This window comes from Nicotiana tomentosiformis, chromosome 1 (assembly GCF_000390325.3).
Source record: "Nicotiana tomentosiformis chromosome 1, ASM39032v3, whole genome shotgun sequence".
Taxonomy (NCBI): Eukaryota; Viridiplantae; Streptophyta; class Magnoliopsida; order Solanales; family Solanaceae; genus Nicotiana; species Nicotiana tomentosiformis.
In genome coordinates this window covers 103,957,557-103,971,094 of record NC_090812.1, presented here as the reverse complement: position 1 = coordinate 103,971,094, position 13,538 = coordinate 103,957,557, and the positions used below count along the sequence as shown (strand labels likewise).

The window sequence follows — 13,538 nt, the reverse complement described above, 5'->3', positions numbered from 1 at the left end:
ACTTGAGGCAGCCCTATTGGTGGAGGAGGATGAAGAAGAATATAGTGGAGTTTGTAGCTCGGTGCCTAAACTGTAAGAAGGTAATGTATGAGCATCAGAGACCAAATGGATTGCTTAAGAGGCTTGAGATTCCGGAGTGGAAATGAGAGCTTATCACCATGGATTTTGTAGTTGGACTCCCATGGATTTCGAGGAAGTTTGATGCTATTTGGGTGATTTTGGATCGATTGACCAAGTCCGCACACTTCATTCCTATTGGGACTACTTATTCTTTGGAGCGGTTGGCGAAGATTTACATCTGTGAGATTGTTCGCCTTCAGGGTGTCCCGGTATCCATCATTTCAGATCGGGGCACCCAATTTACATTAAAGTTCTTGAGAGTCGTGTAGTGAGAGTTGGGCACACAGATTGAGTTGAGTACAACATTTCACCATCAAACGGACGGGCAATTCGAGCGCACTATTCAAATATTGGAGGATATGCTACGCGCTTGTGTCATAGATTTTCTACCTCTCGTAGAGTTTTTCTATAATAATAGCTACCAATCGAGCATTCATATGGCTCTGTTTGAGGCTTTATATGGGAGACAGTGGCAGTGTCCAGTGGGATGGTTTGATCCGGGTGATGCTAGGCTATTGGGTATTGACTTGGTTTAGGATGCTTTGGATAAGGTTAAATTGATTCAGGATCGGCTTCACACGGCACAGTCTAGATAGAAGAGTTACATCGATCGGAAGGTTCGCGATGTTTCTCACATGGTTGGGGAGAAAGTACTACTCAAGGTTTCACCCATGAAGGGTGTTATGAGGTTCAGAAAGAATGGCAAGTTGAGCCATCGGTATATTGGGTTGTTTGAGGTGCTTCAGAGGATTGGAGAGGTGGCTTACAAGCTTTCTTTGCCGTCTTGTTTGTCGAGTGTTCATCAAGTATTTCATGTTTCTATGCTCCAGAAGTATGTCGGCGATCCGTCTCATGTTTTGGATTTCAGCACGATTCAGTTGGATGGTGATTTGACTTATAATGTGGAGCCGATGGCCATTTTGGATCAGCAAGTTCGAAAATTGAGGTCAAAAGACATAGCTTCATTGAAGGTACAGTGAAGAGGTCATCCAATTAAGGAGGCTACTTAAGAGACCGAGCGGGAGATGCAGAGAAGATATCCATGCCTATTTGAGACTCCAAGTACGTTTCTTGACCCGTTTGATGATGAACGTTTGTTTAAGAGGGGGGATGTAACAACCCGGCCATTCGGTTTGAGTGTTGTAGCCTAGTTCCCCCATTTACTGCTCATTTTATGCTTATTAGTTGCTATGTGACTTGCCGGGGTAGTTGGTTTAGTTCCGACGATGTTTTGAAATACGTTGAGATAGTTAGTCTTAAGGTTGGAAGCTTAAATTAAAAGGGTTGACCGGATGCTAACTTGGGTGTAAACGACTCCGGAGTGGAGTTTTGATGGTCCTGTTAGCTCTGTTGAGTGATTTTAGACTTTGGTGTGTGTCCGGATAGTGATTTTGAGGTCCGTAGTTGAATTAGGCTTGAAATGGCGAAAGTTGAAAAACTAGAAGTTTTAGAAATTTAGAAGTTTGACCTAGAGTTGACTTTGTGGTTACCGAGATCGGATTGGGGTTCCGGGAGTTGAAGCAGGTCTGTTGTATCATTTGTGTGCAAAATTTGAGGTCAATCAGACTTGATTTGATAGGTTTCGGCATCGAATGTAGAAGTTGGAAGTTCATAAGTCTATTAGGCTTGAATTGATGCGCGATTCATGATTTTAGCATTGTTTGATGTGATTTGACGCTTAGAGAGAGTTCGTATGATTACTTTGGACTTGTTGGTATGTTTGGTTTAGGTCATGGGGGGCTCAGGTGGATTTTGGATGGGATTTTGTTTGTTCAAATCCACTAGGCCTTGAGCCTAGAGGTAATTTTGATATACAAAATAACAACTAGTACAACAAAGGAAATGGACATGGACCTTACCTCCAAATATATGGTGGATAAAAAATTGATTATCCAAAAGAGACAATAAATTGAATCATGTATAATGAGTGAAGTTAGACCTATAATGAAATGCCAATTGCTTATCCATAGTTGGCAGACAATTGGGTATACAAAAACAGTGTGAAATGAACCTAGGTCAACTATACAAACAATTGATTCTAAGGCAATTATGTAACCAGTTTGGGAATACATCTTCCAGAAACAAAATAACCTACATCTAGAAGGTAAGTGTATTCTCTCTTTGAAACATGACAAAAAGCAGATGTGTATGGTACAATCTGTCTTCAGTTTTGCTTTGACAATGAGAGCAAAGAAAGCCAATTTGAAGACAGTAATGACTAAAATCCTTGTAGTTGACTAATCATGTTGCCTCTAAAGAATGTAGTAGACAGAAGAGATTGAGCTTATCCTTGGTGTCTTTGTCCAGAAAACAATAGAGAGGAAATGGACTTGAAACAACTGATAATTGGTATAGAAACTAGACACTTCATTCTCCAATGTAAGATTGGTGCAGTATGTAGACTTCTGGAGTTGAACTCTGGTAACAATAGTGGTATGATGGCCAAGGTTTAAGCCCCTAGTTGTGTTCTTGTGAGGACCTAGCATTTGAAGCCTGATAGTGGACCTATTGTACCCAAAAATATGTGCGGCATTGGAAGGATTACCAAGACAGCCCCTAAAATACTGATGTATTTCCAATAAATTGAGCATCTGGGATGCTAATACCACACCTTGGAAATGCACCAGTGATCTGGACCTGTCAATTGTACCTGCAAAAATCAGCAAACAGATTAGTAGTAAAGGGGCACCATTGCCTTGCTTCCAATGAATGGTTGTGATGTTACTAGTTGTATAGTAGAATTGTTGTATGCTATGACCATTGTTGTTGTTGTTCTTGTGTGTATGAGTATGGAGTGTTGCTCTCGGGTTCTTGTGGCATCTGAAGGCTTGTCCGGTGGAGTTATAGTTGGTGGGATGAGATAGTTTCTTCTGCAGATAGATGCTGCAAAATCCAATCTTCCAAATTGCACGAGGTTTATGGAATGCTATGAACCTTTGACTAACACTCAGTCGGATGAGCCTTAAGATTGATAATACCACACATTGAGTGGAAGTCAAATGATTTAGTATACCATAGTGAATTGTACTTGCAAAAAAGGAAGCAAAGTTATTGAAAAAACTATTTTTGTGGTGATGGCTATACGCTTGCATTTTTCTTTAGATTCTGTAATGTGTGTTTAAACATAAGGGAAGGGGGGAGTATGTAAGAAGGAAATGGTCTCTACTACATTTGTAGTTGAACTTAGAAGACTGGGAGGGATGAGGATGAAATGATGGTTGTGTGTTATTTTTGGAGTAGTGTACCGGTGGCTGTAGGTGTGGTAGGTTAAAGTATATGGGTTGGGTGAGTATTGGGTATGAGAGGATCAGAGTACAACACTTCTTATAACATTGGATTGTTAGAAGTGTGCTTAGAGAACCTACACAAAAGAACAAACATGTTAGTGAAAAACTGGAGTGAGTGTCAATTTCCAAGAGTAGAGTTTGGTCTTTCATGGATTTGGATATATGGGGACTATAGTGATGTTTTTTTACGAATCCTGTTTTAGTCATAATCATGAGAAGACGTTTAAGCAAGGTGAGGTGGTGGGATAATTTTGTGTGTTTTCTTGTGCCTAAAAGCAGGGGTATTCAGGAAGTCCAATTGAAGTTGACCCCTGATATGAGTAGGCAATGTGTTAACACTGGTGAAGTGAGTTAATGTAGGCAAGTCATGTCTAAGCTTGGACAAAGAGTCTGCAGGATAGTTGGCTTCTCTATATATATGTGAGTAATGAACTTCCTCACATTGAAGACACGGGTTTCTTAGCTTTTGCATATTCATTTTTAAAGCCCAAGGAGGATCAGAGTTGGTTGTCAGCCAATTGATCAATAGAGTTGAGTCTGTTTCAAGGTGAATTTTATTGTATCCACTGGCAATACACCACTGGATACCAATGAAAGCAACTTCTACATCTGCAAGGTTGTTGGTACCTTCATCCAAAGGACATGTAATTGCTTGAAGAAACCCCCTAGGTGATTTCTAATGATGGCCCCACCACCTATCTTTCATGGATTAGTCAGTGCACTACCATCAGAGATGACTTTAACAAAATTGGCATTTGGTTTAGTCCAAATAACCTGTTGAGTGGTAGTGCAATGCTTGATATCCTCAATGATATAAAAAAGATGCACCCATCTTTGAGGCCATCTCATAGCAGGGTACGTTGCATGAACCAGCAGGTGAATGCCATAAATAACGGAAAAAATGACTCTAGTTATAAAAGACTTCTTTCCTCCATACTTTCCAGAGCATCTATTCTACCACAAATTCCAATAAATGATGATAGCAACTATATCCAAGATTAACTTCTGAACCTCATTATTCCTTTTTTGTAGCCACCAGTTCATAAGAAGCAATCTTAGTGGCATATTTTCAGTTTTGATTCTAACTGGTCCTCCATATTTTTGCCAGACAAATTTTGCAAAGTTGCCTCTACTGAAAATGTGATCAACTGTTTCAGTTGCAAGACAGATACAACATACACATCTGGTAACAGTGGGGTTACCAAATGATATTACCTTGTCATCTGTTGGAAACTTGTTTCTGAGGGCCCTCCACAAGCAAAAGGACCACTTGAATGAGATCCTTTAATGCCAGGTCATTTTGTTGGTGAAGTTGGGTTGCTTCCTATTGCTTATCACTTCCCATACAGAAGCACAGGTGAATTTACCTGTCATTGTGGGTGTCCAAATGGGTTGATCTTGGGACTGTGGCATATAATGGATGGGAGTATGCATGATGAGATGGATCATATGAGCTAGAGCATTTCTTTTCAACTTTTGAGGGTTCCACTGTCCATTTTCCCAGATATCGGAAACTATAATTTTACCTGGTCTATCCCCTTCACTTCTGTAATTAGCAAGTGCATCTGTACCCAACCAGTTATCCCACCAAAAGCTACAATTGCCAGAGTGCAACCTCCATTGAATATATTTCCCTGCTTCTTTTTTGTTAGTCATCGTCTTCTTCTAAGTTTGTGATTGTCCTGTGTCCCATTTCTTAGAAATTAGGTGTGATGTTTGGCAGTATTTAGCTCTAAGAAAGTTGCTCTAGAGAGAGGTATTAGTTCTAAATATCCACCATTGTTTGAATCTCATTGATTGAAAGACATCTTCCATTGTTCTAAAACCAATTCCTCTTTCAACCATAGGAAATGATAGCTTATGCCAAGATGACTAGTGATATATTTTCCTGTCTTTTTCCATGCCCAGAATAAATTAGCAGCCAGTTTTTCAATCTGCTTCAAGACAGTTTTGGGAGGGAAGAGTGCTGAAAGAAGATAAAGGGGCATAAACTGTAGTACATATTTAATCAATGTAGATTTTCCTCCATATGAGAGAACTTTTCTTTGCCATCCTTTGATCCTACCTACAACTTTGGCTACAATGGAATTGAAGTACATAATTCTCATTCTGCCAGTGTAGAGAGGACAACCTAGATATGTGATTGGAGACTCTTTCTTGCTGAAACCTATTACTTGCTGAATTCTTTTGACAGTAGAATTGAAGACAGATGGAGAGGTCATGAAGTGACTCTTTTGTTTATTGATCTGTTGACCAGAAGTTTCCACATATTTACAAAGGATCTGAATGATTTTCTTTAGAGAACTCTCGGTGCCAGATGTGAAGATGATGATATCATCAGTAAAGCTCAAATGATTGATTTGTGAATATCTCTTCTCCATATGAAAACCATTAAAAAACTAATCATGGGACGTTGTTGAGCACTCTGTATAGTAATTCAGCTCTAATGATAAACAAAGAGGGAGCCAGTGGGTCACCTTGTTTCATCCCCCTAGTAGAGTGAAAGAATCCACATCTAGTATCATTTATGATGACGGAATACCAGTTGTTTGACATTGTTCTCCATATCATGTCAATGATCATCTCATTAATTCCCATCTTTCTCAGCATTATGCATGTAAATCCCTAGGAAACTCTATCATAAGCTTTGGCCATGTCAAGCTAGATGACCACATTAGAGCCAATGTTAGGTTTCTTACTTCCTTGAACAATTTCATGTGCCAACATTATGTTTTATGATGTGCTTCTTCCTTTCACAAAACTAGAATGATTTGCAAAAATTATTTTGGGAAGGATAGGAGCCAGTCTAGAACCAATAACTTTGGATATGATCTTGTTTAGGAAGTTGCTGAGGCTAATTGGTCTGTATTCTGTAAAGGAGTTAGGAAATTCCACTTTTGGTAGAAGGACTGAGCAAGCACTGATCATGAACTTTGGCATAGTAGCACCTCCAGAGAAGTCCAGAACCACATTCAAAAAGTCAGCTTTTATAATGTGCCAGCATGATTGGAAGAACTTTCCATTCATTCCATTAGGTCGTGCAACACTTGATGGACTCATTAAGAATACCGATTCTTTGAGTTCTGCCAAGGTGGGAACCTTTAGTAAGGATCTCATTGTCCTCTTCTGTGATCAAAGATGGGATACAAGATAACAGGTCTTCTCTGATAGCACCTCCTGTTTCAGTGAAGATGTTATGAAAATATGTGCATGCTGCTTCACCAATAGCCTCATCCCCCCTAAACCCATTCTCCTTCATCATCTTTAATTTTATGTATAAATAACTTCCTTATTCTCCCTTTAATCAGGCTGTGAAAATATCTGGAATTGGCATCCCCTTCTTTAAACCATTGCAGTTGTGCTTTTTTGCTTTAGGAAGGAATCTTCTAGCTTCATATATCTCACATAATTAGCTTGAAGTTCTTGAAAGTTATGTCTGTCATTGCCATCATTGGTCTGATCCCAGGCGATCTCAACTTGCTTCAACTTGTGTACATATTCTTTGGCTTTTAGAAAGATATCTCCATACTGTTGTCTGGACTATTTGCTTAGGGCATTGGACAAGGATTTAAGCTTTTGGTGAAAAATCCACATGGCATTGCCATTGAATTCTTTGTTCCAGACCTCCTGAACTCGAGGAAGGAAGTTCTCATTTTCAACCCAGCAACTGAGAAACTTAAAGTATCTTTTGCATGTGTCCTGTCTCACATTTATTTTAAAGAGAAGAGTATTATGATCAGATCCTGCAGAGGAAAGGTGAGTGATAGTTGTTACAGTCAATGATATTAGCCAATTATCATTGACCAATCCCCTATCCAGTCTTTTTCACACAATAGAGCCTTGGCCTCTCCCATTTGACCAAGTGTATCTTGGACCATAAAAACCTAGATCCATAATCTTCTATCATGCTCAGGAAATCCATGCTTTTATTCATTTGGTAGGGAAGACCCCCAGTATTTTCTTCAATAGATGCAATCACATTGAAATTTCCAATGACACACTAGGGAATTGAACATATCATAGACTTTTGTCTCATGATTTCCCAAAAAGGTCTTCTCAAGGTTATTTTGCATTTGGCATAGATGACAATGATTTGGAAATGTTCTGCAGCTTCAGTATGTTGCAATGCAATGGTCAGCTGCTGCTCATCATGATCAATGATTGTGTCTGTGAAATCCTGATCCCAGAAATCCAAATTTTATCATTAACATTGGAAGCAAAGTGTTGCATAGATAGTTGAATTCTATAGTGGTTGATGTGGGTGATATCAAGGAAAGGTTCAAGGACTGCATTGAAGGAAAGTTTATGGAGTTGTTTTAAGGTTCTGAGTGTCTCAATGGCACCAACAGTTTTGATGCCTCTTGTATTCCATATGATTGTACTGATCATGGACACTTTTTGGGAGTGGTTGACTTTGGTGGTGCTATAATATTGGAAGCCTTACTTCTGGTGAGGTAGTTGGGGGTTTATTTCTAGGTGGCAAGCCATATGATTCAATCATTTTGTCAACATCTGTGGCATAATTAATAGCAGTAAGAAGCTGATTGCATGTATCCTCTTCTTCCAAATTTACATTGTGTTCATCATCTGCCTCATCACCAATGTCAACCTCATCTTCTGATTGCATATGATTGTATTCATCTTCTCCAAGCCCATTAGAAAAAGATTTTTGACATTCCTCAATTACTATTTTCATACCATGTACTTGGGAAGAGATATGCTCCCTAGAAACTGAGTAGATAGCCATAGTTATAGTTGCATTTAGTATTGCTTCAGGCCTATTTTCAGAACCCTCCACCCTTTGTGCTATATCAGATATGTTTATCTTTTGAATATCTATTGGAATTACATCAGTTTTTTGGTGAGCTAGGAGCTAAGAATTGGTTCCAAGATTCTGTCATCCATCAACACTTGTAGAACTGAGAAGTTTCTGTGCATTTTTTGGTTTCCGCATCTGCCTCCTCTTTTTCTGACTAGGGTTATTTTTTGGTTTTGTTGTAGTAATCTCTGAAGTAGCAATAGTCTTTCCTTTATCAACCTTGCTTCTGTGATCTCCATTAGTAGAAATAGAAATCACACCTGTCTTTGCTTATGTTTGTGGTATTTCCTGAATGCCTGGATATTGAGAAGTGGTAGCAGGGGGTATTTGGTCCATCCTATGGTCCCCAGGTGCCGTAGCACTCTCATGCAAAATATGAGGCACATCCACCCCTTTTGGATCCCCATCCTGAACCACTATAGGTTTCTCCTGACCATCCGTCCTTTCTCCAATAACTTAAATAGAATCAACATTAACAGTAAGGGGAGTAGAGGGATTGGGATGATTCTGAGCCACAGAAACTGCATTCCTCTCCAGTGGAGCTGGAGGATTGATAGAAGTTGTACATGTGCTTTTGTGGCTGGATGCTCTTGTGATGGTAATTCTGCTTGTTTGTTGGTATTTTGCTTTGGGATATAAACAACTTGTGTCTTTTTGGTGTTATTCTGCTGAATTCAAGTTTCTTTTCTTTTGAGTCTGCCAATCCTTAGTTGAAGGTTGATTCCCTGAGATTTGGTTCATCTTCTCTAGTTGGTCTCAAGTGAATTGATTGGTGTTACTGTGATCCTGCTCTACTTATTGTTGCTGCTTACCTTGATTAGGATGATGTAATGGTTGTTTAGCTCCAATTGATCTTGTACTTATATCTGGGTTGTTCTCTGCAGAGCCAAAGGAACTAGCTAGCATTTTCTGCATATCTTCCTCTTTCAGTCTTTTGGGGCAGGCATGAGAGAGGTGACCAAGGTGTTTGTAGTAAGAATAGTACTCGGGCAAGCTCTCATATTGGACATCCAACCATATGACATCACCATTTACATCTTGGTATTCATCAAAAACAAGCCATACATCAGTGGGTCTATCTTTTGTAAGATTAATTTGCATTTTGATTTTTGCAACACTGCCTCTGGTCTTTTGAAATGATGCTAAGTCCAAAAAGAGTGCCTTGCCTACTGAAAATAACAGAGGGGTGAGGATTTCTATATAATAGACATGCCATGGAGTTCAGGTATCACCACCCACACAGCTACAATGGGAGAATCTTCATTTGGATTAAATAGTGGAGACCAAGCTTCAAATTAAATCATCTAACCCTAAATATACATATAATGCTTGTTCCAAACTGTTGCATGGTCATACTCATTTTCTAAATCAATATACACTGTTTTGGAATTGAAATGAGCATTTTTCACTCCACCTTTGAGCTTTGTCTGAGTAATGAAGCTTCTACTAATGACCTCTATCCTGGGCATTGTGTTAGAGAATTTGCCAAACACGATATATTGACACCTGGCAGCTAACATGACCATGTAATCTTCCTTCTTGAATATCACTGCAGGCTTGCCTTGTTTAGTAGTGATCTTGAAAGGGGTGAATTCAATTGGAGTTCTATCCTGAGCCAATTTTGCTCTCATTTTGATTATAAGTAAGTGGGTTACAGTGGGGGGAGGGGGGGGGGTTCAGGAGTGCTTTATGGTTTGATGGCTTGGTCTTTTGGTAGTATAGTTTGTGTGGAATTGGTAATTATAGGTTCTTAGCTTGGAGGGGTCTGAGCAGGTATTTTGGGAGGAGTATATTTGGCTGGTCTATAGAAATTAGTAGATACTTTTGGTTGTGGAGGTTTGGACTGAGTCTTTCCCTGGTTATCCTGAACATTTGTAACATGTGATTTGATCTAGGAAATAGTATTTGAAGGAGTTCTGTTAACCTTATTGATTGGGATCAGGCTACTTGTGTTGATGTGGCTTGGGTTAATGGTAGCAATTAAAGGTATGGGTTGGGTCAGTACTTGGCTGCTTAAAATCTCTGAAGGATTGGATCTAGCATGATCGTGGCTTAGTTATAGTGATAGGTTTACATTATTGTAAGATTGGTTCTTTGGATTGGATTGATCAACTGGCTCAGTAATGTCAACAGGGTCATTTGGGGGACGCTCTAGAGGATTAATCAAATCAACTTGATCACCTTTGGCTGTTGAGATGCTTGGTCGCCCAATTTTGATGTAATAGTTGCCCCATCATTCATTTGCTGAGTTTCCTTATCATTAGTGAGTTGATTTTCATTGTCGATTATCCCAAGTAGGCCTATGGAGCTGGTTGTGGCATTTGGTCGAACACTTGGGTTGATCATATCAGCTCAGTTACCATTTTGCAAGGCTGTAGACTTTGGCTGAGTGAAGTTCACAGACGTTGGTTGGATAACATTATCTATGATATCAGTAACACTTTCACTTAGGTTTGATTCAGTTTGAACACCTGGAACACCATCTGCGTTCAACTGGTGTTCGCCATAGCTTTTCAGTTGGTCAGATATCTCATTTCTCATGGTGAAGTTATTTGAAACTTAATGGGCATCGACATCTTGACTTGGAGAGATCTCCCTAGCCCTTGGGTTAGCTCGATTTGGCCCAGAAATGGATGAAGAAGCCTTCTCTCCTCCCATGAAATTATCCGCTACACTGACTGGCTCGCTAAGACTTGAGTCTACTGGAGTAAGTTTGAGGGAGCTGTTTGTTGAGGGTTGAGTGCGTTTTGTAAGGGGTTAGATTGAGGTTGGCCGATGGTTTTTCACCAATAGACGGAGAAACATTGTCCATTTTTGATGCACTATTACTATTTACCTTGGTCGCTTGTACGAAGAGAGTTTTGTTGACAAATGATTCGCTATGATATTCAATTTTGGATGGTTAACGGAAGGAAATTTGGACTTGGGAGATTGCTGAAGCTTGCTGGTGTGGAGTGTCTGGTTTCCTTTTATGCGATCGCGAGGTTAGGTATGCAATCGCGAAGGGGTGTTTGCCACTGATGGAATTTTTACTCTATGTGTTCACAAGCAGGTGTACACAATCGTGTAACTGGAGCAGTCAATGCATCGCGAACACGTGGGAGGAGTCGTGTTTGCGAACAGGAAAGGAAAAGGAGCTGGTCACGCGCGTTGCTCTATGCGAACGCATGAGGTTTTTGCGATCGCGTGGGTCTGGAGAGGTAATGCATCATGTTCGCCTGGACTTGTCCGTGTTCGCGTAGGGACTGAGTTTGCCAACTTAGGATTTGTGCTTCGCGATCGCGAAGCACTTCCCGCGATCGCGGAGAAGGTACATCTGGGCACACTTAAATATTTCAAAAATAAAGGTTTGACCCGATTTCACAAATCTGATTTTTGGAGCTCGGTTGGAGGTGATTCTTGGAGGGATTTTAAAAGGAGTGATTGGGATAAGTGATCCTTACTTAGTTGTGGTTAAATTCCATGTTTATATCTTTGATTTTATAATTTGATTAGTGATTTGGGTTGAAAAATTGGGAAAATATGGAGAAGAGTCCTTAGGCCGAATTTTGGGGATTTGATCGAGATTTTGTTATCGAATTTGAGTAAATTTTGTATGCGTGGACTCGTGGTTGAATGGGTGTTCGGATTTTATGACTTTTATCAGACTCCGAGATGTGGGCCCAGGGGTAAACATTTGAGTTAACTTTTTGACTTTTGATTAAGAACTTATCATTTTCATATAGAATTGATTCATATAGCTTGAGTTGATCATATCGAATTGTTTATGGCTAGATTCGAGGCATTCACAGGCTGTTTTCCATGGCAAGGACTTGTTGGACTAGAGTTTTGCATAGTTTGAGGTAAGTAATAGTTCTAAACTTGGTTCTGAGGGTATGAAACCCTGAATTACGTGTTATGTGATTAGTGTTGAGGTGACGCACATGCTAGGTGATGAGCGGGTAAGCGTGCATCATAATAATTGTGACTTGGTCGATTCCATGGAACTGTATAGCTGAATAATCTAGTTGTTACCCGTACTTTCACCATGTGTTAGAGCATTTGAGCTGCCAGTCGTGTTAGAAATCTTGATTAGGCAACGTGTTGGTGTTGTTAGGACCCACAGAGGTCGTGTTACGTGTTGAACTATTTACTTAACTTTCCATTTTATACTCTGTCACACCTATTATTTGCATAACATATCTCAGTCTCTGTTGTCCTGTATTGATACATCATATCATCATTGTTTGGGCTGATTATCATGATTCTTGTGAGCCCGAGAGATTGGAGAGTTTAATGACTGAGTGAGGCTGAGGGTCTATTGTGAGTGATATTCATGGGATCTGTCTGCACATTGCAGCAGGCTTTATTGTTTCATGCCAGGATTTGGCTTATTATAGCACTTGGGCTGGATCAGCCCCTCCGGAGTCTGCACATCCATAGTGGGCGCAGTTGCTAGCAATTTATTTATATTTGGGCTGGATCTGCTCTAGTTTTATTTGCATTCGGGCTAGATCTGCCATGTTCTGTGTTGAGTTTTATTGCAAAATCTGAAAGCATGTCTAAATTCTTGTACCGTTACTTGTAGATTATGAATTTTTGATATATCACAGTCATATTTTTCTGTAACTTTCTGTACTGTTAATGTTGTGTGTGGGCTGTAACACTTGGACATGTCACTACTTTTAGTCCAAAGGTTAGATTTGTTACTTATTGAATTGGTTGTACTCACGCTACACCCTGCACCTCGTGTGCAGATCCAGGAGATTCCGGCAACGGCGGGTGCTGATTCACAGAATTCAGACATTCGGAGATCATCGAGGTAGCTGCTTTGGCATCAGTAGGCCTTGACTCTCCTTCCCTATATTTTAGTTTATTTAATTATTTCTACTTTCCAGACAGTGTACCAGACTATGTCAATATGTAGATGCTTATGTACTTAGTGACACCCCAGTTTTGGAAAAACTTATGCATTGAGTTATGATATTCTATTATGTTTTTTGAGATTTTTATTTATTTAAACTGTTTTAGTATATTTCAAAGTTGAAAGTGTTAAAAATGTGTGAGTAGTTGGCTTGCCTAGTACCATGATAGGCGCCATCACGATAGGTTTGGTTTTGGGTCGTGACACATGAATACGTAAATCAACATGTACCCAAAAAGTATCTAGCTTCACCCCGGAGAAGTAGTGACAAGAGTTCGACATCGACACTTACTATGTCACTCCCCGAGCCTGGGGGCGAGACCGGCACCTGGTGCCTCATCTATCCTTGCGTACCAACTTGCGACTCGGGAATTCTGGACATATAATGTCAAATACTATGGCCAGGGGC

The 13,538-nt window shown here is 39.9% G+C and overlaps 1 protein-coding gene across 1 annotated transcript; it reads left to right on the top strand.

The window, feature by feature from the left end:
* Positions 1-791: 791 nt before the first annotated feature.
* On the top strand, positions 792-2,342 carry LOC138908078 (uncharacterized). Its single transcript, XM_070198718.1, has 2 exons — positions 792-1,091; positions 2,289-2,342. Exons 1-2 carry the CDS (start codon positions 792-794, stop codon positions 2,340-2,342), a joined length of 354 nt encoding a protein of 117 aa, XP_070054819.1.
* The last annotated feature ends 11,196 nt before the right edge of the window (positions 2,343-13,538 follow it).